The 27,991-nt window shown below is 31.3% G+C and overlaps 4 protein-coding genes across 5 annotated transcripts; 2 read left to right on the top strand and 2 right to left on the bottom strand.

The window, feature by feature from the left end:
- Window positions 1-2,491: 2,491 nt before the first annotated feature.
- Window positions 2,492-4,394, bottom strand: LOC129870378 (phosphoenolpyruvate carboxylase kinase 1-like). Its single transcript, XM_055945142.1, has 2 exons — window positions 3,567-4,394; window positions 2,492-2,884 (listed from the first exon to the last, which is right to left on the bottom strand). The coding sequence occupies exons 1-2, from the start codon at window positions 4,348-4,350 to the stop codon at window positions 2,835-2,837; spliced, it is 834 nt and encodes a 277-aa protein (XP_055801117.1). The 5' UTR covers window positions 4,351-4,394; the 3' UTR covers window positions 2,492-2,834.
- Window positions 4,395-10,158: 5,764 nt separating this feature from the next.
- On the bottom strand, window positions 10,159-19,250 carry LOC129870746 (inositol phosphorylceramide glucuronosyltransferase 1-like). 2 transcript variants are annotated; one of them, XM_055945604.1, is made up of 10 exons: window positions 18,773-19,250; window positions 15,403-15,523; window positions 14,525-14,710; window positions 14,131-14,294; window positions 12,996-13,103; window positions 12,608-12,745; window positions 12,423-12,527; window positions 11,902-12,187; window positions 11,688-11,811; window positions 10,159-10,698 (listed from the first exon to the last, which is right to left on the bottom strand). In XM_055945604.1, exons 1-10 carry the CDS (start codon window positions 19,001-19,003, stop codon window positions 10,557-10,559), a joined length of 1,605 nt encoding a protein of 534 aa, XP_055801579.1. In that variant the 5' UTR covers window positions 19,004-19,250; the 3' UTR covers window positions 10,159-10,556. The 2 variants fall into 2 exon arrangements, with proteins under 2 accessions (XP_055801579.1, XP_055801580.1); XM_055945605.1 differs by having other exon boundaries at window positions 11,902-12,169; window positions 18,773-19,249.
- Window positions 19,251-22,230: 2,980 nt separating this feature from the next.
- On the top strand, window positions 22,231-23,008 carry LOC129869928 (bifunctional phosphatase IMPL2, chloroplastic-like). The gene is made up of 2 exons (XM_055944494.1): window positions 22,231-22,580; window positions 22,627-23,008. The coding sequence occupies exons 1-2, from the start codon at window positions 22,231-22,233 to the stop codon at window positions 23,006-23,008; spliced, it is 732 nt and encodes a 243-aa protein (XP_055800469.1).
- Window positions 23,009-24,130: 1,122 nt separating this feature from the next.
- LOC129869929 (beta-amyrin 16-alpha-hydroxylase CYP87D16-like) lies at window positions 24,131-27,971 on the top strand. The gene is made up of 9 exons (XM_055944495.1): window positions 24,131-24,378; window positions 24,940-25,072; window positions 25,677-25,826; window positions 25,981-26,238; window positions 26,337-26,426; window positions 26,768-26,846; window positions 27,055-27,161; window positions 27,253-27,380; window positions 27,881-27,971. Exons 1-9 carry the CDS (start codon window positions 24,131-24,133, stop codon window positions 27,969-27,971), a joined length of 1,284 nt encoding a protein of 427 aa, XP_055800470.1.
- The last annotated feature ends 20 nt before the right edge of the window (window positions 27,972-27,991 follow it).

Below are 27,991 nucleotides of genomic sequence, written 5' to 3' on the forward strand. Positions count from 1 at the left end.
GGGCTAGGGAGCAAAAAAATCTCCTAAGGGAGGGGTAAAAAAAATTAAAATTTAAGTTAACGGGCGATTTTTTTTTAAAGTGAGATTAAAGCTTTAACATGTGATGGATCAAATAGCTCTAAAGTATAATAGTAGGAGTAGGCGTATGGTTATAAGGAAAGTGAAACGGAGAGTAAATATAACCTATTTTTTAGAGTAACAAAGCGAATAAGACCTTTTCATGTTCTTAAAATGTTGCAAAAAGACGGTATAAATCATCTTGAAACTGCTAATCCTGATATAAAGAATTATGTCAAATATAAAATAAAATAATCCACAATTTTTTCCAAAATTATAATTTGTTCTCCCAACAACCAAACCACCCCATAGTCTACTTGAATAATTGATATTATTGCTTAGCTTCTAGACATTTTCCCTAAGTATCCTCTTTTCCATAGCATATCTTTTTCCCCTTCTTTTCTTTCAATGTGATGGAAAATATTATTTATTTATGAGTAAATTCCAAGCAACAATGAGAAAATTCAATATTGAACCAATTATGAAAGAAAACAAAAATACATATTACAAGCATTTTGACTAAAAGACTATTTGTTTGATTTGCTAACTTGGAAGAATTAAATCACGAAGGACCAAAAGTGCTATTATACCTTATTAATTTATTTTAACCCTTGTGAAATTTTCAATTTTTGTAAACTGTTTTTTCTGCAATCTACACCAAAAAAGAAGAAGCGTAAAACACATTATGAGAGATGTTGAAGGGGGTTGGTTCTTGGTTGCTCCGTTATGCTTTTTAATGGGGCAAGTATGTTTTTCATTGTGATTTGCCTAGCTCGGCGAATCGCATCTCCACACAACGAATTGCATTGCCAAACTCCTGATTATCTTCTTATCATTTTTTGTTGCATGTTTGGAATATGTTTGGTGTTCAATATATTTCTTGCGATAGTAAATCATGATTTACCGTTGGGTGCCCTTTCAATAAATCTATTAACTGATAAAACGATATGATCTTTTCCTTGTGTTCGATTGGAAATGAAAGAATCTTAGATTGATTAATAAAAAATTATTATAAAATAGAAAATGATCCTAATTTACGAACAGATGAATAAACCGTCGGAAGCTCGTAGGAAACGAATGACTTAAAGTCAAATAAAAGTATTGGAAGAGAGATTAATTAAAAAAAATGTTTATTGTTAAAAGTATCTAGAAATAGTTGCTACATTATAATTGTACATTATTGGTCAATAAAGTGATAGTGTACATAGCACTTATATTGCACGCAACATAGCTTATCATAACAAACTTGTCCACCACTTATTGCACGCAATAATAAAGTTGTTTTGGAGATTTGATTTTGTACAACTATAGTAAAAAGAAAAAATTGAAATTCAATTTGAAATTGAGTTACAAAAAATTTTAAAAGATTTTTTTCGTTATTTTCACATGAAATCATTCATCTCTAAATGTAATTTAATTTTCAAATATTAATTTTAATTTTCTGAGATATCATTATTATTATTTTTTTAATTTCGTAATTCTTATGTCTAAACACCAAAAAAACAACAACTCAAAAGCATATGGATATGCTACCTTTTGTGGATTCCATTTCCACTCCCACTCCTTGATTTATGGGTATAAAATTAGATGAGTACAGCTTACCGTACCAGTTTTAAGAACTTTTTTTTTTCTTCATGAATCCAAACATAATACAAACATTGTTTCCTTCTAGAAAAATTCAATGGCATACTACTTTTCTGATCAAATCAATTCACTATTCAATCGTTCACGTGTGTTTATCTAAGTCAGTGTTGGCAATCGCCTTCATTGAATTAGGTTAACGTGCTTTGTATACTTTTTTCGAAGTTTATATTAAAGCTTGTTGGTCAAGAAGTTGCATTCCGCTGATCTAACTTTGTTTGTGTGGCTTGGTCCTCTGACAATGACATCTTTTTCTCTGCTTTAGTCCTAAAGTCCATTGGGTCATGACATTTGTTTAATTAGATGATTATCAAGTGATCCAGAAGACCTAATCAATGAGATTTGAGGCGGTAACGTTCTTTATTACTTCTTCATTTCATTATCTATCCCCAATAATAAAATGAAAGACCTACCCTTAATTCTTGCATATTGATTTCAGGTTCACCCTTCATTTATATTATGTATTTATTTATTACAATTAGTTTATTTTTAAAAAATTATATAAATTTTTACTCAAGAAAATTACAGAAGTGAAAAAATCAAGGTAAAATACAAAACAAGGGCAGACGAAAATTTGCTTAAAACAACAATAACATATCCTCTACAATTCTACAAATGAAGTTTGAAAAGAACAATATATACACCGACTTTTCCTTACTTCAAGAAATAGAGAAACTATTTTCGATAGACTCGACTCAAGAAAATAACAAAAGTGAAGAAATCAAGATAAAATACTTAACAAGGAGAGCAAAAATTTACTTGAAAGATTCATATCATAAAAGCAACAAACATTTTACATAGCAAACTTCTCAACTCAACAATACTTTAAAGGATAAAGCATCAATACTTATAATCCTTCTCTCCCTCAACCTTTCATAATCAAAAACATATAAAGGTGGGGAAAGAAAGGATTTTTTTACATAGCCTGAAAATATTTTGTGTTTTTTTTTTCTTCTCATAATATATAGTTTAGGAGATTCATTATCATTTACAAGATTCTTCTCCACAACATAGCAGCATTGATTTTCTTGTTTTTGGTGTCATATACAAGCACAGCATAAGAAGCTTTTATCAAGATTTGTACTGTTACTAGTATTTATAGGATAGTTGGGCAAAAACAGTAATCTTGTTCAGGTTCAATCAGCCATTGATCTTGTCTCTCCTCCATTAATCACCCATGGGTGTCCTGAATTTAACAAGTAACATCAAAATCAGCTGGAATTCACCAAAGAATCAAGAAAATATTTTCATAGTTCAACTATCAGACACTAAAAAGAAGATTAAAAAAAAGTGGAACTTTAGCTCCTATTCTATTATAGGACAACTTATCAGTCTTATGGGATCGAAACAAACTGGGGTTGAATATACATATCCTCACGTCGTTATTTAAGCTCATTTCATGTCATATCATACTAAGTACTTCCTCTTACCCAATTTATGTGACGCGGTTTGAATTTCAAGCGTGAAAAAATTACAATCAAAGAAAAAATTATTTAAATCTTGAAATACAAAAGGTGATACATAAATTGGGGATAAAATATATGCGGATCTTACTTTTACTTGTTTTCAATAAATACTCGGCTTATAATAAAGCATATTCAAGCAGTTTGAAAAAGGAGATACAGACACGAGATCAATAACAACAATGAAACAATATGAAAAGCAGTAACAACAATGAAACAATATGAAATGGAGAGCGGTACACAACATAGTAAGTAAAATATGAGTAAAAAAAATGAAGGAATTCATAAAAAGCTTCATCCTTTAAGCTCTAACATGTTCTATAATTTCCTAAGCAACTAAGCAATCAGAAAAAAAGCCAGAAAACAAAAACAGGGGAAAAACAAAATCAGAGAAATTTAACTTACTCAGTACTTGTTCAGCTGAAAATCGCCTGGAAACATCCTTACATATCATCTTCCTCAACAAATCTTTAGCTTCAGGCGAAACAGACCTGAAAATCCTCGTCGGAAATCTCAAATTCCCTCTCAGAACAGCCTGGAAAGTCTCAGTTGGCGTTTCACCATAAAAAGGAGGAACCCCAGAAAGCATAATATACAAAACCACCCCCGCACTCCAGACATCCACCTTCTCATTATACTGTTTCCCCATTAACACCTCCGGTGCAACGTAATACGGTGTACCCACAATCCCACTCATCTTCCTCCCTTCACAAACCGCAAACCACTCCGCAGATCCAAAATCAGCAAGCTTCAATCTATTCTCCGAATCAAATAATACATTATCCGGCTTAATGTCACGATGAGCTACACCCATATGATGACAATAGCTAATCGCAGAAACCAACTGAGTCAGAATCGAAGCGGCAGCCGATTCTGACAATGACCCAGATGAAACCCGTTCGTAAAGATCACTATTCGGGCAGAAATCGGTTACCATGTGAAGAAATTCGTCATCTTCGTAAACATTATACAGATGAAGAATGTTGGGCTTACCGGAAAGAAGTTGAAGGATTTTGGGCTCTTTATCGAGACATTCACGGTCGGTGGAATCAATAAGAAGGTTTTTTTCGATGGATTTACAGGCGAAGGATTCTCCGGTGACCGAAGAAAAACAGCGGTAGACGGTACCGAATCTACCACGGCCGATTTCTTCGCAAATTTGAAAATCGTTTTTCAAGGTTTGGAACATTTTTTTTAAGGCTTTGTTTGGTTTTTTGGGGTTTTAGTTGAAGGGAAAGAGGTTATATTTATAAAGTTATAAAATCGAATATTCGTAGCCTAAGGTTTTACATGAATGATTAAAAAAAACGAAAGAGGGTCTAAAATATCCTTTAACTATTGAAAATGGTATAAAAATGTCCTTGATATCCATCTTTAGGTCCAAAAATGACATTTTCTTTAAAGAAAAAGAGCATTTTAGGCCCAATAGATGGATGAGGGACATTTTTATATCATTTTTAATAGTTCAAAAATATTTTAGGTCTTTTTCGTAACAAAAAATACATAAAAAATAAAATAAAATAAAAAGAGAGGGAGAGATTCAATAGGAAAGTTAGTCCCTTTTTAAAAAAATTTAAAATTGATGAATTACGATAGTTTCTCACTTCGCAACGAAGATAAGTTGAATTAGCAGAGTTAAAACGAGTTGAGTGAATAAATTAGCGGGTTATTAATTAACAAAAAAAAATGACATGCTTAAACGAGTCATGATTTTATGGATTAATATTTTCACCCCTACTCGCTCCCTATTTAACTGAGCGAGTCATTAACTCACACAAACTTAACGTGATTGAACGAGTGATGATTTTATAAATTAATATTTTCGCCGGTACTCGCTCTCAATTTTTCCATATTTAAAAGAAAATAAGACATTTTTATATTTGTTATATCGAACTATAAAGTTTTACCATGAAGTATCTATAACACATACAAATATTATATATTATGGCATGTCTTAAATTTTTATCATCTCATAAATATTATGATATATTTAAATTTATAATGTAACAATAATATTTAAATTTCATGTCAAATTAAACTATATCACGAGTAAAAAAAATTAAATTACACCAAAAAAAATAATCCTAATTTATTTAAATTCTAAGTGGGACAAGTAGGACTGTTATAGTTGTGTCATGAATGTGGCACCAACACGAGTAATATTGCATGTCGTATTATAACTGTTTTAAAAATTGTTTAATTTAACATTAAATTCTACATATATTAATATTTTATATCATATGATATAAAATAAATAAATTTATGGTTTATGTGGAGAAAGTTTGGTTAATTGACTTTTTTAGTGTAAGCAATTAGGTCATATCAGCCATCAGGTATTGTTTGTATATTAACGGCAAGAGAGTGGACTTTTCTTTAATTAAAAGAATATTTAGTAGGTGTTTTGTAGTAAATTTCAAATATTTTTTATTTTATTTTTATATTTTTAAAATTAGAGCTAAAAATAAAATCATGTTTAGTTATATATTTTATAAAAAGTATTTTAAAAAGTGAAAAGTAAGTTGATGAATCATTACTCATCCATTTTAGTATTGTCTGTGTTATAATTTTAGAGTAAATTATTCACAATTCCTCATGAATTACCATCAAAAGTTTTCGAAAAATTTAACCTAACACTTTTTTTCATCAAAATTGACCCAAATCAATTCCAAAATACTCCAAATCCAACACCCAACATTGTAATTCATACCAACAATCTCAATAATTCGAAATGATTAAATTCAACTCAAACTTTCTAAAATCAATAAATTAGCTCACTTGTCTACTTCAACAATCAAGATCAATCTCCTTTATAAGGGACTTTAATAAAATTAAAATTATTTGAGGAAGACAAGTGTTGGATTTGTAGTCAATTATTAGAACCATCGATATGATCTAATGAATGAGACTGTTTTTTTCTAAGGTAAAAATATTAATTTCGAATTCTGAATATGAAAAAGTCTTTTTAATAGAAAGTGTTTCCTCAAATAAGACCTATGTGACGCACATTCAAATTAATCAAGATTTAATATAAATACTAAACGTCAAATAAAAAAAAAAGCTAATTATTGAAGACGAACAAACAATTTAAACTTTCCTATCAAAGAAAAGCAAATGAAAATCCAACACCTACAAAATGACCATGTGTCACTTCAATGATTACTCTTTATTTTTTATAACATAATTAAGATCATAAGTTTTTTAATAATGTGGAAAATGAATATGTTCTAACTTCTAAGTTCTAACTTGAGAAACGTTCATTAAAATTAGTTTGACTGTCAATTATTTTTTTTAACATATCAGTGAATTTGCAACGAAGGTTCAACAGAAATTAATACATGAAAAAAAAATCAAACTCACACATAAAAAATAAGTTATTTTATTTTCAAAATTCAAAATTATGAATCCACAAAATCAAGATTACGAATCTCATTTTTTATGAAGAATTACATATATATAGATGCATTGAGATGATCTTATAATATAAAAGTTTCTTTATATTATTGGTATATACAAGTAAAATAAGTGTAAAATACAATAATAATAGTTGTAATAATATATTTCAATTAATTCAATGCCTAAAGTTTACACCATCAGATTTAATTTTCAATTAGCAATACCAAGACCACAGAATTTCAATATAGCCCATAGTATTTCACATCATTTTCATAAAAAATTTCAACTATTTGTTATTTTATTATAATTTGTAATAAAGTGCCACATTAGCCACCAAATGCCAATAATGTGGGCTGACTCAACTTTCACACTCCATACCTTTTTTTTTGTTTGGTAGAAATTAATATAATATTATTTACAAATATTAGAATTTGTTGTCAAATAGCTACTGTTTATTATAAAAAAAATACTAGAATTATTCGAAATCTTTCCAAAGTAATTCCTAACATGTCAATGACAAAGTTAGAGTATAACTTGATTTACGAGTATTCAGTAGCACATATATATATATATATATAATGCAATGCAACTCCAGAACTTGAAGACGAGTATTCAGTAGCTTTTATATATATATATATATATATATATATATATATATATATATCGTCATAAGAATTTATGAACTTCAAATTTTAAATTCAACATAGCTTTGGAATAGACTGTTCCAACACACTCCATACTATAATACTAGTATACAACTGTATTTCTTAGGTTTTATTCCCTTTAATATACTTTTTAAAATGAGTATGCTATATTACATATAAAAAAGGTTCTTGATTACTCATCAATAATTGAGAGTAATTAATGAAGGATTCCATAATAGTATCTTGTCCAGTATCACCTAAGAATATTCATTTAATATACCTTTTGAAAGAGTGATACATGGCATGGCCCATGATAAGTGCTTTTGTCAAGTGAGAAGAAAGTTGTTTTTTTATGAAAAATTATGCCAAGAACTAAATATATATTAGTTAATTAGTTAATATAGTTATAATTTAGTTAATTTATTATTCATTGTTAATATTTATCATTAATTATGGTTTGAGTTTGTATAATTCACATGTTTGTATAATTCGAAATTTGTATAACTTTTGTATAATATAATTTGTATAACTATTTAAAGTTCAGATGTTTGTGTTTGTATAAATTCGTTATTTCTAGTTTATACAAAAAAACTCAATTATACAAACTCAATCTCAAATTATACAAACCCGCAAATTATACAAACGATGCATCTTAAATTATAGCTACAGCCCATAAATATGCAAACTGTTGCTAAGGAGAATAGTTAAAATACTTATAGTAGCTATTTGTATACGATATATGTATTATATCTATGCTAATTCAAATTTATATAGTGTAAAATTTATTTAGGATAGAAGAACTTTTTAACATAATTATTTTTATATTTAATCTCTCAGAAAATAAAAATTATATTCACTCCATCATAAGGGTTATTGATAAGTTTGATGGAAATTAATCACACTCTGAAAGAGATGTATTACTAGTACCTATACAAATATTAATATAAAATAATAAATATTTGTAATATGGTTTCTTATCTATTATTTTGGCATATAGTTTCATATTATATTTGATTAGATTCTAATCAAATTTGTCTTCTTTTGCACATGGCAAAAATAGCAGTTATATGCTGGTACCAATAAATGAATACTATTAAAGTGTGTCAGCATAAACAAAATGTGTGATTGTAAATAATTGCTTTTGGAACAAGTGAAAAAGACCTCCAAAATTGAGATTGGAATATACTTTATTCAACTGTGAAAGATTCAATGTATTCAAAGTAATTATAATTTATAAACGTGTATTTTAACGTGAATGCAATTGATATTTATGTATTTTAATTTTGAGTATGCATAAATAAATATTTAAATTATTATAAAATTGATCATGCAGATATAAGTTTCCTACATGACAAATCTCGCACATGTTGCCATATAAAACACACGATTTAACTTGTAAGAACACGTGTATCTGACGCAATAACTACCTTTACAAAAGTACACCTTTTATTAATTTTTTGCCAAATAAATAGAATCTAACATGAGTAAAATATTGATAATCGTAGAAATTAAAATTTTGTAGGAGTCTACAAGTCAAGTTCAATTCTAGTTAGTATTCTTGGAGGCTACTCCATCATTTACCCTAGTTCATGCATGTATAAATGATAATACATTCTCTTAAAAAGGCATCTTAGAAATCACATAAACTCTAAGGATATTCATAAAAAGATCAAAATATGTCTGACTCTTCTTGATAATCAAATATTTCAAGAAGATCTACAAATCAGATCCTTTCATGGAGATCAAGTCCAAATCATCATACATTCGAGAAATACGCTACTAACAGCCCTCGAACCATGGAGAAAATTCAGATAGAAGAATCAAGGGAACAAACAGATTTATACCGACATATTTTATCAATAAAATTATATTTCTTCATATTTTATTTGTGATTGCAATTTATTCTCTACCACATTAAAATTTGTTGCAAAACATCATTAAATATTTATCAAAAAATACATGTCATATAAATTAGAACGGAAAAAAAAATATTTTTTCCCCAATGAATCTATCTTTTACATCAAATAACCACTCATTGGTAAACAATTGGTTATGATTTAATGGGAAAAGATGCTCCTCAACACATATAGAAAACCTTATCTAATCATCTTAGATCACAAAATAAGAGAGTTAAAGCTCATTCAAACAAAAAAAAAGTTAAATAAATGGTAGAAAAATAGGAGAATCTTACAAATCAATATGTCCATGGAATCCCCTATTTGGAATTCTTAATTTTTTGTAAGATGACAAGGCTTTTGATTGTTTATTTTGGATTATGATTCTTTGCCAAACCACTTATGATGATTCACTTTGATGCCCCAATGGATGCAAAGACAAGAGAGGCAAGTTTATGTGTTTGCTTTTTTTTAATTTGTAAAAGTGATTGATTGATTGAATATCAACTAGTGTTAGGTTCAGTTGCTTAAAAGAGTTTTTGCTTATTCTTGTGGCGCAAATTCAAATTAATCAAACATAAAGTGAATGACAGATTGTACAAAGAGTTCTAGTCTTTATTACCCCTCATTTGATTGAGTCCACTTAGCCAATCGACAGGATGCGGAAATCATTCTGTCAATAACGTTTTAATAAGACAAGCAATAGTAGTCAATGAACTCCTTTGCCTGCTTCTTATTATGATAGCTATGTTTTCGCGGTGAAAATGAATGAAAAGTGAGAAGGAAAGAAAAAAAAATTGAAATATTCCTACTCAAACAAAAAATTCGATTATTTACAACACATTTATATAGCGACCAAACTAACATAGAGTAATGTTTGGTCGAAAACATAAGAAAAGGCAAATATAACATAACTAATGTAACATTCAGAGAAGATAGTATATACGCAGATATTACCTCTATCTAGGAAGGTATAGAGGTGGTTTCCAAACAACATACTCAAATGTAATCTCATAAAAAGTAGAGGTAGGTAGGTTGTTTTCCTATAGACCCTAACTAATAGGAGGAAAGAAACCAAGCAAAATACTAAACAAGGCATGACAAAGCATTCTAAAAAAACAGTAATTACAACAAAACAATACAGTGATCGAAGTACAAGAAATAATAAATATTTACAATAATCAGAGGGAAGCAAGAAACTATAAAAGTAATACTACGACTATCCGTATGGAAGTGTTCCAACACTTGGGAATTGATCCACAAAGACCTTTTTAACCTTACAAAAGAATTACACCTCAACCTTTTTTAAAAACAAAGAAAAAAGATGAAGAGAATATTAGAAAATAGAAACCAAAAATTTCCCGGCATATTCTGCATATTTCACTAGGAAGAATATGTCAAAACAAACTACAAATGAGATGAAGATTGCCTGTAGTTAGCTAAAACCAAAAATGTTGACATGATCAACATAAAAAACACACATTCCTACTCCTTGGTGTGTTCCTTTCTTCATAGCCCCTCGTGAATGATCTAATCGATAGATGTTCCGAAGCATATGTCATGAAGGATGCCAAAATAAGGCCACCTACCACCATCAAACCTAACCTGCGGAAGAAGCATAAGAACGAAACTTTACTGACAGTTTTTTCATAGACGTTCACTGGCATCATATCATCTTCAACCAATCTCCACCCAAGAGATGTTATATAACTATTTACATTAAAAAAAATTCTAGTGCCTAATCACAAGAAGAGGTATCTGTAAAAGACGGACAAGAAAACGAAAGGAGAGGGTGGGAAATTGGAAGCCCAAAGAAGCCAAATGGCATCACCAAGAAATTCTACTTGAGCGATGAAACTATAAAGGAGGACGTGCACCGAAAAGTTAAAGTTATAGAATTGATCAGAATATGCGATGCTACGTGGTCATAGAAGATGGCTTACGTAACACCCCATCAATGCTGTTGAAACTTCACTATGATAACATACAACAACATACCCAATGCAATCCCACGAGTGGAGTCTGAGGAGGGTAGGATGTATGCACATCTTACCCCTACCTTTGTGGGGTAGAGAGGTGGTTTCCGATAGACCCTCGGCTCAAAAGAAAAGAAGAATTCAAAGCACGATTATAAGAAAATAAGACAGCAAAAAAAGGATACAAAGCAATTCACTATGATGACATAAGAGGAGTATATGAGACTGACGTCCAACAAAAAATGATTGCTAAAGCATCTTTTAGGCTTATCTACCTTTAAAATATGACCTATTTGAAATTCTGATTTAACTTTATAAGCCTAAATTTACTTGGTCTTTTCTCACCCAATAGACTTCCTATAAGAATCATCTCAACGTATTTTTCCTGTCTTATTCATGAATGAGTTAAAGATGTGATTAGGACTCCATTTAAATAATGGTATTGCAATAAACTTAAAACTTCACACGTATGCATAGTTAAAAGATTCGAGTTTTCTAGGTGAAACCAGAAACTGTGGCAAGTAGACACCAAGTGCCATCACGTAATTCAAAAGCAGCCTGAAAAGACGAGCAAATGACACAAAAATGATTGAAATGCAGAAATCCTGTCGAAAGTACCTCAAAAACAAAGAAGTGACTCCAAAAACACCAGGCAATGCTGGGGCTGCCATGGCAAGAAATGCCATCCCAAACCCATAGTACCACGCTGCATTGTCACAACATGATTGCTGCCGCTGATGACCTACAAAGCAACAAAAAAACAGCAACACTGAAGAAATGCACCAACAAATTTAGTAAAATAGAATTCAGTGATCTGGTTAAATGAACGAACCTTTTCCAGGTTCATAATCCAAAGATACAGGATGAGCTGGAAATTGTCCAGGTTGATTTGCCGCAACCCTTCCCCACTGATAAACTAAGTGCAAATAACTTCCAAACAAGAGGAAGAAAAGTGTAAATGTCCACTCATACATAAGAAGGAGACCAGTCCATGGCATTACTTGGCGCGGAATGATTAAAAGTGGAAGGCTAAGGGACACCAGAGCAGCAGCAAAACAGACAGAGACAGATACCGCACCCAGATAAGCAGGCATCTTCAACTGCATACCATTTGGGGACTGTTTATCACTTTAAAATTATGTGAGATAAGCAACAGAAGCTTATCAAGAAGTAAATAAATATTGTGGTAGAAATATGGTCATTTATTTCAGCAGCCAAAATACGTCACCTATGAAGGCAATAATTTAAGGCATCTGCATTGTATGATAGCCAATTTATGAATAGTGAAAGGAAGGTGAAGAACTTAATCAGGATGTTGACGACTCAACAACTGAGAGGAAGGAGAAGAGATACCTGCTGGTTGGAGCTGATGGCAGATGGAGGAGCAGAGGCATAAGCTAGGACACCTCCTCTGACCTTGTAGTACATTTGTCTAATATGATGCCATAGTGATTGTGTCTGCAGAAGCAATCTTTTAGAATATATCTTCAATTTTTTATCGTGTCTAAGTAATTAACACTTTTTTTAAAATCACTAACCTGTAAGAACGACCGATAGTAACAAAATGCTATCAGAAGCAACGGAAGCAAATAAAGAAATTTGACAACAAGTTCATCTCTGGAATTTTTGCCGCCTCTAGTTCCAGGTAGAGATTCTTGAAGCTGTACCCTGACATTCTGCAGCATAGGCAAACATAAGAAAGTCACACAATCTTGAATAGGCATGTCCAAAAGTCCTCCTTTTCCACATCATAAGGCATCCTCATCTCCAAGATGGAAAAAATGCTTCCACGAAGACACAAAAAAAAGTTTTGATGTTGGGTGGGGAGACACAACCAGGGAGCATCCTAGTGCAGGAAAAAGACAACAATATTTGGAGAATGCAAAGAGAACTAGCAACAGCTGGAGGAGAGAAGATGAAGAATACCTGCCAGACATCAACAGGCTTTAACAGCCAAGAAGTCCACCAATCCCACGGTTTAAGCGGGCCAAGTGTGTAATGAATAACACGGAGTTCTTTTTCATCCACCATCCACTGCAGATATGTTGATTAAGAAAAGATAAAGGTCAAAAGAAGAAGCAAATTTAATGCACTTGTCAAAATACCTACTCCAAACATTTGCCTATGGTCATCAAGATGAAACCTTCTCATTTTGTTTCAGAAGGAAAAAACTTCCCAACATCCAAGAAATTCTTATTTTTCCTGGGATATGATAAACCCCGCACGCCCACACACGGCAAGACCAAGGAGTGCCCTTCCCCAAGGAAAACAGGAGTCAGAGAGTCAGAGAAAGATCCATTCTCACTTTGCTCTATAGGGGACTTGAATTCCCAACTTTTGGTTTGCGGTGGAGGGTACCTAGCATTAGGCTTTTCCTCCCTTATATCTGGCCATTAAAGATGTATGCAAATTTGGCAGCACTTCTTCCTAAATGGTTTGATCAGCTTTCTCCAAAATTTCTCTTTCAATGGAAAGATTATTCTATGCATAAAATATGATATAATATGAACAAATTAGATTAATTGTTGATAACTTATACGCATGATAAACCAAGTACATAACCCCATACTCATCTATGAATAGCTTGACACAAATTGGGCTTTAACATCCATAATATAGCAGCTTCAAGATAAATTGCTTATACAAGACAACAAAGCTCATAGACCATAACATATCCAGTACTAGTTGGTGGGAGGTAGCATGTACCTGGTGGAATAGTCGAGGAGCGCACAAGCTCGCCCAGACACGACCGTTATTAAAAAAAAAAAAAGTCAACGAAGCCTACACAGCAGCTTAAATAGAAAAATGAAACTAGCACTAAGGTTTGCAGTGTTGCAATACTACTACAGCATATTCCAATTCCATGAATGTCTAACTTTTTCTTCTTTTTCTATATGTAACATCTAATGGAAATGGCAGTTTTAATCCTTCCTCCAAAAGTTACAACTAATTGTATTTTGTCCAGTGTTGATAAAAGCTAAAGCCAACACATCCTACACCCTACACCCCACCCAACTAAAAACACACTCAAAGAAAGGCAGTCTCTTGAAACTAAACATACCTTGTTAGCAAGCATGTAGAGGCCAACATCTGCATTATAAAGAGTAGAAAGTCTCTCCATTTCTGGAACCTTTCTAGAATTTAAGACATCTGAAGGCAAATTTGGTTCATAAACATGAGCATTAGCGAACCCAACGTAGTAGGAGTTGAGAAAACCTTGATCACCTGTTAGCGAGAGAATCAACAATAATTATCAAAACAAAAATTATTTCACCATTAGGACAAAGAAAAAAATTCTGAGTAACGAATTATCAGAACTAGAAAACTATCTCACTAAAATTATCAGATGATAACAGATAATCAAAATATTTCCATAGAAACATAAGTTGGACTATAGAAAGATGCGATGACAACATATAACCTTAAAACCAAAACAGTTCACAGCTATACCATACCTCCAGTGTAAGAAGGCAAAGTGGTCACCTTGCTCATCATATCATTAAAAACTTTTTCTGATGGCTCAACCACCATAACTCCAGAATTCAGTCTCTCGGAATGTTTTAAATTTGCACAAAACTTCCCACATTTAAACAGATCTTCAATGCTTTTAACAACAATTGTATCAGCATCAAGATACACCACTGCCAAAACAAGGGAGAAATGGCAAGAATAAGGCCTACAAGTCAGAAAACCATATGCATATTGCTTAGCAGAAAAGAAAACTACAGGAGTAATGTTTGAAATATTCATGTAATGAAACAAGCTAGGTCTCCACCTTTCACACACCCATCGCCCTTCCCTTTAACAGCATACACAAGAGATGACTTAGTTGTACTAAAGCCTAGAGCCTGGTAGTACACACATAGCCTCAGAAACTAAAAAATACCAGTATAATTGCTCACGCCACCTATGGGATTATATTGTGTATGCTGTTGTTGTTGTTGTTCTAATTGCTCGAGCCACATTACATCTAAATAAGGTTTTATGGAAGCGGAACATGGCTCTCTCTTTCTCTTTATCTTCAGATATATTCATCTATTTTTATTCTTACTACAATTACATACTCGATGTACTTGCAGATACATCAGTTTTTTTAAAACAGGCTGACAAAATGACCTTTGTAGTAAAAGAATAAAATTGGAAGAAGAAAACTGAAATAAATTACACCACTTGTACCATCCATAATATAACAGGAATAGAATGGAGGAAATCATCAGAAGACGATAAAATTCATCAAGCCAGAGTTTAGAAACACCTAAGAAAATCCAAGGTTCTATTTTACATCCCTTTCTTCCTTTAGCATTTAAGTTGAAGTTTTGACGCATCGTATTACCTTTCTTGTAAGTGGTCATGTTAAATATTTTTAGCTTTGTGTAGACACCCCAAAACCTCTTCGGTCTCACTTGATTTGGGTTTGCCAGTAAACTAATTTTCTCCACAATCCAACCATCTGCCTGCAAGAAAGAAACCAAACACCAAAACAACCATTTTAACAGGAAAGTTAAGCACCGCCTAGAAATAGCTACATAATAAACAAAAAGATTGACAATTACATTTAAGAATAACAGCTATAACAAAGACTTTATAGGACTTCACCCAGGTACCACTTTCACAATTTGCTTTTACTGACTGGAAAGAGTGGGATGTAATTTAGCTACAAAATAGAAAAAAACTGTGAATGAATTTTATATCAAATTCAAATCTATCTTCAAGATAGACCCAGTTTACTACTTCTAACAATTGAACAGCACTCAACTTAGATTTTAATATTCACTCACTTACCTAGTCCTAGATCACTAATAAAGAAATTAACTTTACATTAATCAATTCACATTCTTAAAGAATACCCATGAGGAAGTGAACTTTCTTTTTCTAATAATTTATGTTTACGTTTCAGCTTGTGCGTACTTCTACTAATCCACAAGGCAATCAGCTAAAACCCACAAATGCAAGTGATGGTCAGAACCTGCGCACGAAAGCTGGATAGATGGGCTTACACACTGAAGCATTGTAAAGGGGGATTCGGACCGGAATCACCGGGGGTTTCTCTTATGGCTCAAACACAGAGTCATCCTCTTGGAGACGATACTGAGTTATTCTTAACATGCAAGCACAGAAGAATTTTTGAATTTATTAGTCCTAGAACAATTAAAAAATCAGCTAACTTTACATTGCCCAGCTGAAGCTTATAAAAAGCTACTCAAACGAAGTGAATTTTATTTCTATATTGAGTTATTTTTATAATTGAGTATCCGAAACAGGTCCAAATAAAACAGCATAAATTTGATTCTTATAGCCGACTCCAACTAGTTCGGGATCGAGGGATTTATGTTGTAGTAGTAGTACAGAGTATTCCTCAAGCATGTAAAAAATATTGAATCTATTGGTCCTAGAACAATAACAAATCAATTAACTTTACATTTCCCAGCTCAAGCTTGTAAAAACTACCAAAATGAGTTATTTTTACAATTGAGTATCTGAAACAAGTCCAAATGAAGCAGAATGAAATGATTCATATAGCCGACCCCAAGTAGTTCAGGATCAAGGGTTTTATGTTGTTGTAGTAGTACTGGTATTCCTCAAGCAAGTAAAATTTGAACTTATTGGTCTTAGAACAATAACAAATCAACTACCTTTGCATTTACCAGCTCGCACTTTCAAAAAAACTACTCAAAGGAAGTGAATTTCGTTTTTATATTGAGTTCGTTCTTACAATTAAGTATCTGAAACAGGTACAAGTGAAACAGAAAAAATAGATCCCTATAGCCAACCCCAATTAGTTTGGCATCAAGGGATTAATGTTGTTGTAGTAATACTGAGTATTCCTCGAGCACGTAAAAGAATGGAATTTGTTGGTCCTATAACAATAACAAATCAACTAACTTTACATTTCCCAGCTCAACTTTCAAAGCTACGCAAATGAAGTGAATCCCATTTCTATAATAAGTTATTCTTATAATTGAGTATCTGAAATGACGCAAAACGAAATCATTCATATAGCCTACCCCAACTAGTTCGGTTATCACTGTACTAGTACTGAGTATTCCTCAATAAGAAAGAACATAGATGGGGGAATAGTGAATTTCATTTTTATAAGAAGTTATTCTTATAGTAATTGAGTATCCAATACATGTCCAAATGAAGCAGAATGAACTGATTCATATAGTTGATCCCAACAAGTTTGGGATCAAGAGGTTTATGTTCTTGTAGTAGTTCAGTATTCCTCAATAAGCAAACACATAGAAGACGAAAGAAACGAATTTATTGGTCCTAGAACATAAACAAATCAATTTTTACATTTCCCAGCTCAAAGCTTATAAAAAACTACCAACTAAGTTGCGTGGACTCTTCGTTTTTGCTGCCGCACCCGTGTCGACACGAGACGGGTGTGGGATATGTGTGGGATTCGGTCAACCCACATTAGATACTTTGACCAAGAGTCCATGGACAACCCACATCAGATACATCAGATGGGTGCGGGATACGTGTGGGATTCGGTATATCCACATCAGATAATTTGACCAAGAAATACTTTCCCTCTTGGTCAATATTCGTTGCTTCATGTTTCAGGCTAAATAGAGAGATGCTAAATAGAGAGCAGTTGTGTTCCGACTTATGATAGACAATAGCAATGATCTGTAAGGAGAGTTGGTGGAAGGTCTTGAATGGCTTTCTTTTTCTTTCCTGAGGGGAAGAATATCTTTATCTTTATAACTATATTTTTATAATATTGAATACTTTTAGCCGAATCCCCGCACCCGTATCCATACTCGGATTCGTATCCCCAAATCTTAAAATTTAGATTTTGCCGAATCCGACTCTCGGATACGCATCCGTCTCGGACACCCGCACCCGAGTCCGAGCAACTTAGACTACCAATTCATTTCTATAATGAAGTTATTCCTATAATTGACTATCTGATATGGGTCCAAACAAAACAGATTAAAATAGATTCATACAGTTGATCCAAACTAGTTTGGGATCGAGGGGTTTATGTTCTTGTAGTATTACTGAGTATTCCTCAATAAGCAAGCACATATGGTCCTAGAACAATAACAAATCAATTGCCTTTACATGTCCCAGCTCAAGCTTATAAAAAAAGCTACCATTTCATTTCTATAATGAAGTTACTCCTATAATTGAGTATACGATACAGGTCCAAACGAAACAAATTAAAACAGATTCATATAGCCGACCCCAACTAGTTCGGGATCAAGGGATTTATGTTCTTGTAGTAGTACTTATCAATAAACAAACACATACAAGGCGAAAGAAATGAATTTATTGGTCCTAGAACAATAACAATTCAAAAGTCTTCACATTTCCCAGCTCAAGCTTATAACAAAACTACCTTATTCCTATAATTGAGTATCCCATACGGGTCCAAACAAAACAAATCAAAATAAGATTCATATAGCCGACCCCAACTAGTTTGAGATCAAGGGGTTTATGTTCTTATACTAGTATTCAGTATTCTTCAATAAGCAAGCACATATGGTCCAAGAACAATAACAATTCAACTGTCTTCACATTTCTCAGCTCAAGCTTATAATAAAACAACCTTATACCTATAATTGAGTATCTGATACGGGTCCAAATGAATCAAAATGAGATTCATATAGCCGACCTCAACTAGTTCGAGATCAAGGGGTTTATGTTCTTGGTAAAAGTAACTTTTTATCAAGAGAATAATCCAAACATACCAGTAATAGTTGCTTAGCATATTGAGAGACACCATCAGAGACCAAAACAACCATATCTTTGATGGATCCGGTATCTCTAATCGACTTGCCAAGTACTCGAACCCCAAGCAAGAACTCATCGCCATACAAAAGGGTTACATATGCTTCTTCAGATTTGGAACAATAAGCTCCAATTAAACAATTACACAACAACAAGGAGAAAACCCCTAATTGTAAAAAACTGATTCTCATCACACTATAGTTCTAAAAAAAAAAAAGATCGTTTCTTTCTTCTTTTTTCGAATGAAATTGAAAAAGGGGATCTATTTTCAACTGGGGTTTTCGAAATTTTCAAAGTTCAAAGGGATTCTTTAATTTTTATTTGTTATAATGGATATCTGGGTTGTTCATGGTCTTGTTTGTCGTCACCCTTTTTGGCTGACTGTCTTTCTGGAAAAATAGGAGTTGTCAACCGTCTCTCAACGTGCTCAAATAGATAAAGGAAATTGCATGGAAGAAAGAACAAAAATAGAAGATTCGAAGAAATGACACTATACCATACCAACATGGGTGTGGTTCGAGGTTAGCTCTCAAGTTTGAATTCTCGATATAAAACTATTTATTAGAGAGTGTGTCTTACAATCTATATTCGTATCGTGCTCTGATTGAGTATTTAATTAGAATATCTGATCAAATGTTCTTACTAAATATAGAGAGTGTGTCTCCAGAAAGCATAATCTCGATTCATATCGTGTTTTGATTGAGTATTTAATTAGAATGCCTGATAAAATGTTCTCACTAAATATTTTTCACTCATATTTTTTGTAAAGTCAAGTTTTCGTTACGTATATTAGTTAACTAGTCTAATGTACGCGCGTTGCATGAATGTATCGTGTTAATTAATAATAAAATATATGTAGAAATAACATAATGATGATGGACTCTAATATTCTTCTTTATTAAAATTATTGTCATATCACTCCGTATATTTAATGCAAGAATTGTCTTTGATTAGAAGTCTTAACCTAATCAATTTGATCAGGAATAAGTTTAATTCATCAGTTATTTATTAAAAATTAGTTGGACACAATTTTAGTAGACATCAAATTTCATTAATAATTTAAATTTTAATAGATTTTTCAAAATATATTGTGTCTTTCAAATTACATATATGATTAATATAGTTGAACTCCTAAATATTAGTCAAGCCCTCAATGCCCTTGGGTACATTCAACATTTACTTGTTTACTATATTAAGATCGATGTCCACTTTTATTTATTTAATTTAGAAAATTAAAAAAATATTTTTTTAGTTAGTTTCTAATATATCCTTGTTATTAACTATAGTTATTTCTCAATGCATTTTTCAATTGAATTTATTATATTCAAAGAGGTAATCCAAATTGAAAGAGTCACTTATAACTCTAAATTTATGGATTCATTAATCAAATAAAAGCTTTGTGTATCAAGATTGAGCACTTAGTTGTAACCTTATATTTTGAATTCAACAAATAAGTTTAATTAGAGTTCACACACTATACTACTAACGAATAATATATCAGATCATAGTTAAATAACATATATAATAAAACTAAGCCACAATTAAATAAAGCAAGATAAAAGAGGAAAATGATAAACCTTTGATTTTTTTCGGCAGCTTAATTCAGCGGCAGCATGCTTGTTTCGTCTAATTTTTGGATTAAAAAAATTTCAACTGAAAGAGATCCACGAGAAATTATCAAAAGAAGAGAATTTATTGTCAGTTGATTATGCATAATTCTTATATATATATATATATATATATATATATATATATATATAAAGAATAATGATAATGAAGGTAAGAAGACGACTTGAATCTAAATTAAAATAAGAACAAAAAATAGAAGTAGGAGATGATATGTTTTTTTGTAAAATTTGATCCAAACTAAAGATGGAAAAATAATTTTACTTATTTAAAGTCCTAATTATTAAGACTTAAGAACTCCTAATTTTAATAAGAGTGTTGTTGCTCCGTTATTTTCCTTTTCTACTATTGGTTATAAGTTATAACTACGAATATTTTCCTTTTTGACTTTTGACTTTTTCCTTTTGTTGGACTTCTTTTTTATTGCCATAAATTTGTGTGGACTTTTTTTAAAAAAAAAAAAACCTTTTTTTGGGACATTTTTTGACTATTTTTTTGTCAATTTTTATTTTGGACGTTTTAAAATCATTTTTTGCCTATTAATTTTAGAAGTTTTTTGACTATTTTTTTTATCAATCTATCTTAATTGGAAAAAGATTAGGAATTTAACTATAATACGAAAAGCTTCTCCATTTAATATTATTAAAATAATAATATAATAGTTGAAGAAAAATGGTGAAAATACGATTTTATCTAAAGCGAAGTATTTTAATAAAGGGCACAAAGTTCAATCAACATTTTAAAGGTCTTCATGCTTTTAATATAGTATAGATTATGTAAAATTGTCCTATTTTAGTTATGCACATCGGCATCAATTGGAACATACATAATATTTCACGATTTATTGAAGTTAATGCGTATGATTAAAAGAGTTGACATAATTTAAATTGTTAATTTATTTATGTAATGAACGTTTGAAAACACATACAAATCTTTTTCAAAATTTTCAAATTGGAAACATCAAAAAAGCATAATACATAACTATGACACTTAGCTTAAATTCAGCTGACAATTATGACATCTAACTTTATTAGTTTACAAGTAAGCACTTTAATTATCAAAAACTTGAGCAAATAAATACATTCGTCCTACATGATATCCTACATGTACTATACCACGTATGATATGTGTTTCTACTTGTTCAATTTTACACAGATTTAAGTGTTTACTTTTACACAGTCAAATTGGAGAATATAGATGACTAAATTAAAGGACATATTTATGTATTACACTTGTTTTAGATAAAAGCAAAACCTCTTTTTCGTCCAAGTATTTGCATATAAGGTTATAATTGTTAAATTTAATGTCTATATGTATTTAAATGATTCATATACATTTAGCCTTTTTTAATTTATGCATGCATATGCACAGGATTTTCCATAAGTTCGAACTAGGCTTGCATCTACTATTTATACATAAAAAAATTAGTATAAATATTATAATTTTTCGCCCTAGCTACAATGTGGTTCTGCCCCGATCACATGTATGAGAGGATGAAAGATTGAGTGACTTTGTGTGAGATGTGAGAGAGAAAAGTGAGGTATTTACGGTTTATGTTACCAGGCCTTTGCCATGTTGGGTGCGCTCGCATGGCAGATCAAAAGTACCTAATAAAAGTAGTATTTTTGGTGTCTGAGAGGAGATGGTACAGGGTTTTGCTCGGCTCTCCTCGTGTCTCTGTATGGTATCTCATTCATAGGAGAGTTAATTTTGCGTGGTTATTTGTACAATGTATTGATGTCGATGTGCCTAATATATTTCCAGGGCTTGAGTTGATAGAAGCAACATGATGATGGATTCAAGCTATTCGTTAACTTCCAGCAAGGAAGAATCTTTGCCCCTTAGTGACCTTGCCAACAAGGCTGTCGATGCTGCAGGGGAAATTGTTATGAGGCACTATTTGGCTCGGGGCAATGTCTTCAAGTTTTCCAATGCTAATGTTCCATCATGGACAAACATTGCCGCTGAAGCAGAGGAGGCGATGATCTCACTAATCCTGAAAGATTTACCTTGCCACGCTGTATGTGAGAAACAATCTGGATGGAACAATTGCAGCGGAACAACAATTCCCAAGTTCGTTTGGGTTTTGGATCCCATTAATGGTGCTGAGGAGAGACTCATCGCTAGCTGTAGTTCACAATGGTAAACCAGTCATTGGATGCATCTGTAATCCTATTATTGGGATGAGGGTCAAGACTACTAGAAACGGAGACCGTGTGAAGACACGAGCTAGTGAACTAGAACAAGCATATGTTGACATCAAGGACTCCGATTACAACAAAGATGCCAAATACGCCTACAACAGGTTGGCATACAAGGTTGGAGAAACCTTCTTCAGCAGCAACTGCATTGCTAACTCTGAGTTAGCTGTTGGTATGTTGCAACTCGTCGTTGATTGTGCTGTTGAGCCCTATGGTCTTCTCGGGCAAGTTCCTACAGTGGAGGGTGCTGGAGGAATCATAACTGACTGGCAAGGAAATCAACCTTCTCCAGCGTCTTCCATTCCGCGAAATTCTTTCAAGGTTGTTGCTTCTGCTGACTTAACAAACTCACCAACAGATCATTTCTGAACTGTCATAGTAGTTTAATTAGTTACAATTCTATTCAATTAACTGATTTTTTCAGATTAGTTTTCTGTTTTTTCTTTGGTTCATAAAGTAGGTTTATTGTGTAGAAAAAAGTGCTCATTGTGAGTTTCACTAACAAAATGAAACATCATTAATGGTGTGATTATACAGAAAATACAACTACCAATGTTTAGCTTTATTTATCTTTCAGCTTTCTTCTTTTTGTCCTTTACAAGAACATTGTTGCTTGAATTCTTCAAAAATATCAGATTTTAGTGCAGTTTTGGGGGATCCGATATGGGTATCACAACATTTTTGGCGTAATACATAAATGTGCTTCTTAAACTTGGCTTTAATAGACATCTAAGCTTTTCAACTTTTGATGTACTGAACAAGTAGACACACGCGTTCTACTTGACAATTTGCTTGAGATATACTCGTCTTACATTACAACTGATTTGTATTCAGCCTGTCTCATGTGGATCAAAACACTTTATGTTTTACTTTACTAACGTCATTAGTGTCGTACTTAGCATAAATGTTTGGGACTATACAACAATCTCCGCATTATTATTCATCGTAAAATAATTCCTTTATAAGTATATAATTATTTGATATGATCCTAAAATTTCTATTTAGTATAAGGTATTCTAATGAATTCAATGCTAAAAATCTTGAAGCTCAGATCCATAAATTTTTAATCATGAATCTACCTCTAAACATATGTTATTTATTTATTGATTTGATATAAACACGAATTCTCCGGATTCTGTTATTATCCTCACACCTCTGATACCTTAAATTAACCTATTCATTCTTTTTATTCTTTTTTTAATCTTCTTATGCCCAACTTAGGAATAAACATATGATTTTATAAATTAAAAATAAAGTTTGATCCGACCCAATGTCGTTTACTATTATTTTTTATGCTCCAAACTAAAAAAAATAATAAAAATCCTCTAGTCAACACATAATAACAATTTTTTTTAAAACTAAATCTTTGGAGTAATCACCGCATATTAGCCTATATATTGCACTATAGAAGATCTTTTAGATAGTGAAAAACTTCATTTCTATCTCATTTTTTAATCAGATTCAAGTCTACTACAACATAATTTTACGGCGATGGACATTTTATTCACCTCTTTCCTAGACGAAATAAAAAAGATAAATATATTGGGAGTTTGGTATGTTGTGTTAACAATTTTAACTATTTATGCTACTAAGTGGTTTTATAGATGGAGAAATCCAAAATGCAATGGAATTCTTCCACCAGGTTCAATGGGATTTCCTTTCATTGGGGAAACTCTTCAATTGATTCTTCCAAGTCACTCTTTGGACCTTCCTCCATTCTTGAAAAATAGAATTAAAAAGTAAGTCCATGTTCTTGCTTACACTTTAATGTGGTAAATATTAGCAAATTCAGAATTTAGACTTTTTAGTTTTGAATTGAAAATTTGAGTTTTGAAACGTATTTCTAATTCTATTTATACTTATATTTTTTTTTAGTTCGTTTCAAAAGAATTTTTCTATCAAAATTGAAAATAATTTTTTTTTAATAAAAAAAATCACTTTACACAAATTGTATAACATGTTTAAGATCATGAGTTTTACGGCTACACAAATATTTGATATATTTAAGATCACAAATTTCAAAAGTTTTCATTTCTTCCTTAAACTTCGTATTCTGTTAAATAACAAAAATAATAACAACATATCCAACGTAATTCCACAAGTGAGATTTGAGAAGGTATTGGTGTGTACACAGAACATACCCTATCTTGTGAAGATAAAAAGATTGTTTTCGAATGACTCCTGACCCAAATAAGAAAAGGGTAATAACTTCACATAAATTGAAACTAAGAAAATATCATTTTTATTGTATTGAAACTTGTTTATTACATCAAAACATGATTTGTTTCTACTTATTTCAGATATGGACAAATGTTTAAAACAAATGTAGCTGGGAGGCCAGTGATTATAAGTGCTGATTCAGAATTCAATAGTTTTATTCTTAAGCAAGATGGGAAATTAGTGGAAACATGGTCATTAGACACTTTTGCTGAAGTATTTGAACAAAATACTCAATCTTCAAGAAAATATACAAGGCATTTAACATTGAATCATTTTGGTGTGGAGGCATTAAAGGAAAAGTTACTTCCTCAAATGGAAAATTTTATTAATTTGATTCTTGAAAAATGGTCAAATCATGAATCTCTTGAAGTAAAAAGTGCAGCCATTAAAGTAAGTAAATTCCAATCACTAATTTTATGTATCTCTTTTTATGTTTATTTTTTGAAAATTGTGCTCACAAAATGACAAAACTGATCTTTTATTTTTTGGGATAGGTCTAGAATAATTAAATACTCCAACTCTTGATAATGCACATCTAGACACCTCAATTCGTTTATACTTATATCTCGTTGACATCCGACGCTGACATAACATATAAATTTTGAATGTGTCTAAATAATCATTTTATAAGTTGAAATGTTCAACTGACACAATAAAGACGAGTTGATATGTCTAGATCAAATATGTATGTTTATAGTTAGAATGTTTAGTTGCGAGTTGACGTCACGTTAAGATGTTTATATTGTTTGTTGTAGTTTTAGGTGTTGTAGACTTGCAGTTATCTCTAATGTTTATTTTTTCTTTTGGGAAATTGCAGATGACAGTTGATTTTGCTGCAAAACAAATTTTCAGTGGTGATCTTGAGAATGCACCATTTAATATAAGTGACATGTTCAGAGACTTAGTAGAAGGTCTAATGTCTTTCCCAATTAATCTTCCTGGAACTTCTCATCATAAATGTTTAAAGGTATAAAAATTTAAAGTTATTTCAGCCATTCTAACAAAAGAACAGTTTATCAAACACATTAACCGCTTATTATCTAAACACAAAATTGCTTATTCATGACATCAGTTTCAGTACTTAAAGCTTATCAGCTAATTCAAAACGGACTCTAATGCAGATACATAAGAAAGTACGTGAAACAATGAGAGACGTACTGAAAAAAAGGATTGAGTCATCTACAAGAAAACGCAAAGGAGAGGAAGACCTAGTTGATCATCTTCTAAGAGACATGGATTCTCATAAATTTTTAACTGAGGATTACATAGTTCAAATGATGTTTGGTTTGTTATTTGTTACCTCTGATTCTATTTCAACTACATTGGCTTTGTCTTTCAAGTTGCTTGTTGAACATCCTGATGTCCTGGAGGAATTAATAGTAAGTATATTAATTTCACTTATTATGAATCGTTGCATATAGTTATTCTTTTACGCGATTTGATTTTATAAATCGTTGCATATGTTATCTCGATTTAGGTTGAACATGAAGCAATTTTGAAGAATAAAGAGAGTTTAGATGCCCCTCTCACTTGGAATGACTACAAATCCATGACATTTACACTTCAGGTCTCTTCTACACTTGTAACATAACGAGTTTAATTTATATATATAGATGATGTAAAAGTTTTTATATTATCAGACTGTTCAAAGAAAAATTATAAATAGAATTTAAGTTATATACGTTGTTTTATAAGATTTTTTATACAACCAGTGAATTTTTAACATGTAATAGAGTAGGTTAGTTATCGTTTTTATCACATTACTGATTACATATTTATCAGAAGATTTTTCTATAATTACCTTACAAATGACTTGATTTGACATAATCTATATTCATGTAATTATAATGTGGCTAATATTTTTCTTCTTATTTTTATCATCTGTATATATACTATACTATACTATAGGTTATCAATGAAGTCCTGAGGTTGGGAAATATTGCACCTGGACTATTTCGCCGAGCATTAAAGGATATTTCAGTTAACGGTACGATATATATTATATGATTCAGAGAAAATTAAAAGGTTGAAAGATGTATTTGGTACGATAGAAATATTTTCTAAAAAATAAGTCATTTTTAGACAATGAAACACGAAAAATATTCACATTTATATAATACACACGTAGACCTCAAATTCTGAAGTCGAAATTGAAAATTGTGATAATTTATTTTCATTTTTTATTTTTTATTTAGGATATACAATTCCAGCAGGATGGGTAATTATGATTGCAACTGCTGCTCTTCATTTAAATTCAGACCAATTTGAGGATCCCCTTTCATTTAATCCATGGAGATGGAAGGTATATACATTTATTAAAATAATTTATTAAAAAGCTAGCAAAATATAAATTACCTTTCTGATGAATTTTTCTTTTTGTTGAAAAAATAAAGAAAATTCAACTAAATGGCGGAGCTAAAAATTTCATGCCATTTGGATTTGGGATGAAGCAATGTGCTGGTGCAGAATATAGCAGGGTCTTTTTAGCCACTTTCCTACATGTTTTGGTCACTAAATATAGGTACTTTATTACATTTTTTTTAATGAATATAAAATTATATGTATTGACTGCGTAAATATTTTCACGTTATCTAAGTTATATAGATTGATTATATACAAATATTTTTACTAAAGTCGCTTTTGATAGGAACACTTTATACGCAGAGTAGATATTTTAGATATATTTTTTGAATTTTTCAAAAAATATTGTTGTACTCGTGGTGAATTCTTCAAAAATAATACATTTTTATGCAATATGAGTGCGATGATATTTTTAAGAATTTTCAGAATCAAAGATTTATTGAGCCTCAAAATGTGTATCAAACACCAAATGAAATATGAAAAAACAAATGCAAAAATACTTCAAACTATTAATGTATATAAGTTCAAGTCATCATATCAGTTTAATTATCATAGAAATTTACTAGTAATAATTATTTTATAAAAATATTTTGAATTGACATTATTTTACTATCAGTGCAGATAATTTAAACTCTTTTGTTTTTCATATGAATTTTGCAGATGGACAATGGTTAAAGGAGGCAAAATAATTCGAGCACCAATTATAAGATTTCCAGATGGATTTCACTTCAACATATCTAAGAAGAACTAATAAAATAATATTAATATCAT

This window comes from Solanum dulcamara, chromosome 10, assembly GCF_947179165.1.
Source record: "Solanum dulcamara chromosome 10, daSolDulc1.2, whole genome shotgun sequence".
Taxonomy (NCBI): Eukaryota; Viridiplantae; Streptophyta; class Magnoliopsida; order Solanales; family Solanaceae; genus Solanum; species Solanum dulcamara.

Bases quoted from the DNA above. Each gene is read 5' to 3' on its own strand.
- LOC129870378 (XM_055945142.1), bottom strand. From the start codon at position 4,350: ATGTTCCAAACCTTGAAAAACGATTTTCAAATTTGCGAAGAAATCGGC. The intron at 2,885-3,566 runs GTAAGTTAAATT...TGTTAAATTCAG, and splicing joins TTCAGCTGAACAAGTACTGA to GACACCCATGGGTGATTAAT.
- LOC129870746 (XM_055945604.1), bottom strand. From the start codon at position 19,003: ATGAGAATCAGTTTTTTACAATTAGGGGTTTTCTCCTTGTTGTTGTGT. The intron at 15,524-18,772 runs GTATGTTTGGAT...TCTTTCTTGCAG, and splicing joins ATGCTAAGCAACTATTACTG to GCAGATGGTTGGATTGTGGA. The intron at 14,295-14,524 runs GTATGGTATAGC...TCTCGCTAACAG, and splicing joins TTTGCCTTCTTACACTGGAG to GTGATCAAGGTTTTCTCAAC.
- LOC129869928 (XM_055944494.1), top strand. From the start codon at position 22,231: ATGGATTCAAGCTATTCGTTAACTTCCAGCAAGGAAGAATCTTTGCCC. The intron at 22,581-22,626 runs GTAAACCAGTCA...TATTGGGATGAG, and splicing joins GCTAGCTGTAGTTCACAATG to GGTCAAGACTACTAGAAACG.
- LOC129869929 (XM_055944495.1), top strand. From the start codon at position 24,131: ATGGACATTTTATTCACCTCTTTCCTAGACGAAATAAAAAAGATAAAT. The intron at 24,379-24,939 runs GTAAGTCCATGT...TACTTATTTCAG, and splicing joins TTGAAAAATAGAATTAAAAA to ATATGGACAAATGTTTAAAA. The intron at 26,847-27,054 runs GTACGATATATA...TTTTTTATTTAG, and splicing joins AAAGGATATTTCAGTTAACG to GATATACAATTCCAGCAGGA.